The 5934-nt window shown below is 37.4% G+C and overlaps 1 protein-coding gene across 2 annotated transcripts in view; it reads left to right on the top strand.

Moving 5' to 3' along the window:
* The window catches only part of phlpp2 (PH domain and leucine rich repeat protein phosphatase 2), a 39887-nt gene that overhangs the window by 3763 nt on the left and 30190 nt on the right, over window positions 1-5934 (top strand). For both annotated transcript variants that reach the window (XM_014027443.1, XM_014027435.1), the window contains one exon: window positions 2165-2445. In XM_014027443.1, coding sequence (XP_013882897.1) covers window positions 2165-2445 — 281 coding nt within the window. The remainder of the gene's footprint in view (window positions 1-2164; window positions 2446-5934) is intronic.

Below are 5934 nucleotides of genomic sequence, written 5' to 3'. Positions count from 1 at the left end.
GCACACAGTACAGTGCAACATAAGTTGTTTGTAATACATAATATGTAAATTAAAGTTTATCCTGCTTGTTTTTAAGAGTMAAGTATGTTTTGTGGCTTGAATGGTATAGATTATAAAACAGRCTTTTGTAAATGTAAAAGCTGCAGATCCGTGCTCTAAAGTTGTGAGAGAAAAAAGACAAAGTTTGAAAAATACAACAAGTGAAATTAGTCTGGAAGCTTTGACAATCAGCAGTTTTTTTAGGTGAGGCTGTCTGGCTTGGGCATATACTCTTTTTTTTAAAAAACAAGGATGGGTTGAGTTTCACAACTTAGTGTCAAACTATGATAAAATAGCTTGTACAAAATGACAGTTTCCCCCAGCATTTACTGTTCATTTTATTGCAGTAGGGCTGCACGATATCAGGAAAACYTGTGATGCTTAATATTGYGATGACTTGTGATAAATGAGCAAATACTCAAGTATGCAGTGTTGATGACTTTCTGTTGTGGGTTCAGAGAAAAAAAAACATCATCAACAACAACAACTGATATATCATTTCTTTTCCAACATGACAGTTTATTTCAAAAAAAGTGCAACTACAGCTGCTGTATTAGCAGTGAAACMACCAACTGCATGCAAAACAGTTTCTTAATGACTTTAAAGCATCGCCCCCATAAAACATTTTCTGATGCTCTATGTACTGAAAACCACTCYATCAGGTTTTGAAAATAAATTATAAAAGTTAAGTGCAAATAAAAGTTAACAAACTTAAATCCAAATGCAAATTCTCTCATTGCTCCTCTGACCAAGTGGTTATTTGATGTAGTATCGTGGGTTCATTTTATTTATCAGGCTGATGCTGACAAAATGCAYAAATGCAAACATTTGTCCCAACCATTTAATGCAGTTTTTTTGTGTACGCCTATTGCACAGTTTGCGATATATCRTGCAGCCCTATTGCAGACACTTTCAGGGAGTCCGAGGGAAACTATAGCTACAACCCAACAGTCAGCACGGCATCTAAACTTTATGACACATGAAGGAAGGAGGCAGGAACATTTCGTTCTCTGGGTATGAGTTGAAAACAGATGAACAGAAAAAAAAAATAAAATAAAACTAGAAACGTGATCTGTGGTAGGTGAGTCCAAGTTTCAGCTTTCTTTTTGGGAAAATTGTGGTCAGGATCCCTGTGCCAAAGGTAGGAAAGGTCATCCAGAGCTTTATCAGAACCAGAGCTCAAAATGTGTGGCGCGTAATAAAAAGGACATTTAAATACAATAAAGAGTGTTGAGCTGCAGAAATAAAGTGACACAAATTCTTCTCCAAAACTGCAACAATCAGAGACATTTCCCCTTTTATTTAGTGTTCTGCTAAAACAAAAAAATATGGATTATATGTTTTAAACACCACAGAGTTGGATTTAAAAGATACTGAAAATGATTCTCTTTCTCCAAGTGTCGGTTAAACAAAGTTCAGGTGAAGAGTTTATAGTTTGAGGCCGAAGTCTAAAAGATCTCAGATCAACAAGCTGAAGTTTAGTGCTTCATGGAGGCTAAGATCAGCAAAAACTTTGTGGCTACACAGTTTATTTTAATCAAGTTTAAGATTTAAATTCACTTTCTGATTGTTTCCTTGTGTTTCTACCTGAAGAACCCTGTTGCTCCCCACAGGATCTACTGTGTTTAAATGCTGAGACTTGTTCTTAGGGATAAAAATCATCATTTAATTTTCTTATGTAACTACATGTGAAAAAAAAACCAAGTTAAAAATTATCAGAGGACACCTAATCTCCAGGAAGCAAATGAGCTGTTTTCCCCTCAGACTTGATTAGACAATAATCATTAAATCTCAATCAAGTGACGGCTAATATTTCATTACAGCTGATTAGCTTTTTGTGTTCTGATATTAATTAAAATTATTTCCAATTATTTAAATTATACTTAAGTGTTTGCAACAATAAGTGTGATTAACCTTAATAAGAGCACACAGCATCACAAATCAGTCATTTTCCTTATCATGTTTTGTCTTTGTTTTCTTGATTAAATATAAAAAGTTCTGTAACAACATTTAGTTAAAATGAACTGACCGTCTATATTGCCAACTGTCATTGCTTTTGATATCTGCAGTATTTAGGTGCCCCTAAATATGTGCTGAAAAGATTTATTATTTTTTTTGTCTGCAGCGCAACATGAAGAGAAATGGGAGTAGAAGCTGTGTGATGAGAAAGACCCGATTTGGATCACGAGAGCGGGACTGGCTTAAGGGGGACACCCAGCGGGGCTGCGTGTGCCTGTACGGTGGAACGGTGGACCTTCAGCCCTCTGCCTCGGGCGCACAAACCTCCTCAACGCCTCAGACAGACCTGCAGCTGGTGCTCTGCTCCACCAGGACCACGGTGGAGGAGCTCTGCACTCAGAGGCATGAGCAGGGGCTCTACGTTCAGCTGCACGGAGACCTCATCAGGTGAATATTCTGCGTAATATGTGAGGCGAGGACAGGAGATGCATTTATAAGTTATTTAAGGTGCAGCATGGAATGCACAATCCCTTCACTGAATTTATCTTGTGTTGAGAAATGTAGCAATTTCGCATGGGGCGCCAAGTGTATAATAAAATGTCCAAAAAAAGTCACTAACACATTTTCATTATTTAGGTCACTTACTGAGTGTAAAATCCTAGTAAAAAGGTATCCAATAAAATTTTATTGTTAATTAGCTCACTGTTCTTACAGCTAATTTTTACTAAATGCTAAATAATATTTATAMATCTGTGACGGACTTGTGACCTGTCCAGGGTGTACCCTGCCCCTCGCACTGCGACTGCTGGATATGGGCACCAGTGACCTTCGTGACCCTGAAAGGAAGAAACGGGTATAGATAATGGATGGATAGATGGATATATATTATATACAGTATATAAATCCTAAATGTAAAAGTTAAATCTTAAATGTTGTAGTTAAATGTTGAAGTTTACATTTAAGTATTTTACAATATTCAAGATCATCCATCACAATCATCACCAGCGTATCTCTGTTGTTAAAACAATTTACCATAAAAAGGTTCTTTTCATCCAGCTGGAGTTAYGGTCCTGAGCAGTCCAGTCCTTGCYCACTCATATCAGTCCRCCTGCAATGTGGCCTTGGTCCGTCGATCTCCTAGTGGTCTCTGCCAACAACGCCAAACTGGCTTATCCTGCCGACAACGCCAAAAATCTGTCGTGGCAAGGTTTACCAAGAATGCAGAAACACGTTGGAATAAATGCACAGAAAGTCTGCGTGTATGGTCGTTGAATGATTTAATCTTGAGCAACAACAAACAGAAGTCAATCAGGAAGTCTGTCGGGTTGTGGCTGACTCGTCAGCAGACAGCAAGCCAATAATATAACATCATGATAACATCACGTGACAGTTTACAACAAATCACAGTCCGACAAATGTAACTGCCTAACCAATACCAGGGCTCTCAGCCCAAAGAGCTACCTTATCAAAATAAGAGAGTTCATCCGTTTCTGGAGTCCTGACGTCTGGGGCAAACAGATTAACAGCCGAAAGARGTTATCATAAGATATATGAGTACTGGACAGCGTCAAGGTGAAACAGATATAAATAATTAGTCCATAACACAGCCTTTGCTGTTGGTGTTCGGCTCYTGTTAGGACATCATCATCATCCTGAGACAAAAGCAACTGCTAACGCTGCTAACATGGCTAACGGTTCCCTCTAAGGCATCAAACTTGTAGTTGCGGCCAGTGTTTGAGCTGCACTTCAAACTCTCAACTACAAGTACCATCCCTATTATTTTCAATGAACACATTTTGAATTTAAATTTTAAATTCCATCTTTAGCAGGGTTAATAGGGTTAGTAGCGATTAGCAGTGATTAGTGTTAGCTAATCAGTATGATGTCATCATTCTGCAAGGACGTCAAGGCTAACCGCTGCTAACATTTTATTTTACTCTTGGCACCCAATTATTTTGGTCAAAATGGAAAAAATAACATTATGCATAATCTCATGTTAAAATTTCAGATGTCACAGTTAGAGTCTGTGTTGTGGATGAGTCTCAGCTACTACCACATCAAATTCTAGCTCATTATCTGTCCAAATGACTGAGTAATAGTTTTTTTTTTGTTGTTGGTTAATGTTGATTATCTGTGGCGGCCATTTTAAATAAGACTGACCACACAAATTAATCATTTGTAGATGTTCATCCAATAATTACTTTCTGAAAGTGTCATTAAAATCGGTCTAGTGATCATCACTTGAGCACCCATCAGCTGCAGACTTGCAGCAGTGTTTTCCTCAGATTTGCTGTCAGCTGGGTATTGCTTTGCACTTTGACAGCTTGAAGCTTAATGTGAAATCATTCATTAGAAACTAAAAGGAGGAAAAAAAACCCAAAGCATAAGACGAGGCTTTGTATCTCAGTTGCGCAGCTACAGGGCGAGTGAAACACAAGACGTGATGCAGCKGGTTTTAGGCAACTGCAACGATTCAACAGGAAGCTGCGATCTTCCATTAGAGACACAGCTGTTAGGAGAACAAGGATGCACATTAACATCGAACAGAAGTAACACGGATGAGTTATAGTTTTAAACAGACGTTTGAAGGTTTTATTGTTCGAAGCAAAAAGCTGCATTGAATAAACACAGGTACCCAGTCATCTCATTCTCCCACCTCATTTAGAACCCACCGGAGGTTCAGACTCTGCCTTCAGCTCCACAAGATGAACACAGAGTGAAACAGCAAATGACCCTTTGATTGTCTGGTTCACTGATCCGTGACCAGGAAAGAATCTGTTCAAAAGAACCGGTGTGGAAATATAATAAAGAGGAAAACAAGAGCTCAGCTTCAGCCTAAATCTCAGAGACTTATTCTGTCTGAGAGCTACAGGCTACTCAGTTAAAATCTTTATAACTTTCAAGTTGTGAGCAAAAGTACAAAATGTTTTATTGGAAAAACTGCGAATTTGATGTGTAGGTAAGCAACACTTGTTTTATGACCATACCATGAACTGCAGAAACACTAACATGACTGGAGGCTCGTAATAACTTAACAACATTAGAGTTGGAAGCAACATATTATTGACTCTGCATATTAAAGTCTGGAACCAGCTGAGAGTAAAGACCAGTGGTAATAAATAAAAACCTGTTGGAAACCCCAGAAAGATGGTTCAGTTTACGTTTGTGATGAAAATGCTTAAACTAATGTCTGCCAGGGAGCGCAACCAGGTGGATTTAAATTTAATATGGAAGTCTCCAAGTCATATCGCCTTGTAAAGAGAACTCTTATTTCATTTTATGGTAATGAAAAGAAACCTCTTCCAGAAACAGAGAGCACTTCCAGTAAAGGCAAGCCAAGGATACATTTAAACGATAGATAAGTGTATGGTCATTTTAAATACGGTACACAAGCTTGTAGTCCATGTTTGCTTGCCTGTGAGATGTATTTTATTTAACCCCTTCTTTTTCATTGTTTCACACCACTTTAAGGCAATAATTTCAATGTCATATAGACTCATATTGATGGTTAAATTATCCTAAAATTAAAATTTGTAAGTAAAATTGGTGAATGGCTGCTTTTGTTGACCTACGGAAACAGCCAAAGAGACTGAAAATAAGTCAACAATTGTGATGTCCATGAAAGAGCTGTTTGTGTATGAAGTCCAGTCCATCAATTGTGATAGCATATTTGTTGAGTATACCTGCATTTCAAAATTGCATATTGATATATCTGGAAAAACCACAGGATTAAACTCTTTCAAAATGCACATTTTATATAGTTAAAGATACTGTACATATTGTTTATCTTTGCAATGACTATTTTAAAGGGCGAATATTATGTGTTTCTCAGGCATACATTTAAATACTATAACATAATAAAGTATCTATGTCACCTTTAGTTGTTATTAAAATAGTGTTTTATGTTTAAATAGAAAATAAACTTATCTTCTCATC

This window comes from Austrofundulus limnaeus, unplaced genomic scaffold (genome assembly GCF_001266775.1).
Source record: "Austrofundulus limnaeus strain Quisiro unplaced genomic scaffold, Austrofundulus_limnaeus-1.0 Scaffold5, whole genome shotgun sequence".
Classification (NCBI taxonomy): Eukaryota; Metazoa; Chordata; class Actinopteri; order Cyprinodontiformes; family Rivulidae; genus Austrofundulus; species Austrofundulus limnaeus.
This window is presented reverse-complemented; position numbering and strand designations above follow the sequence as displayed.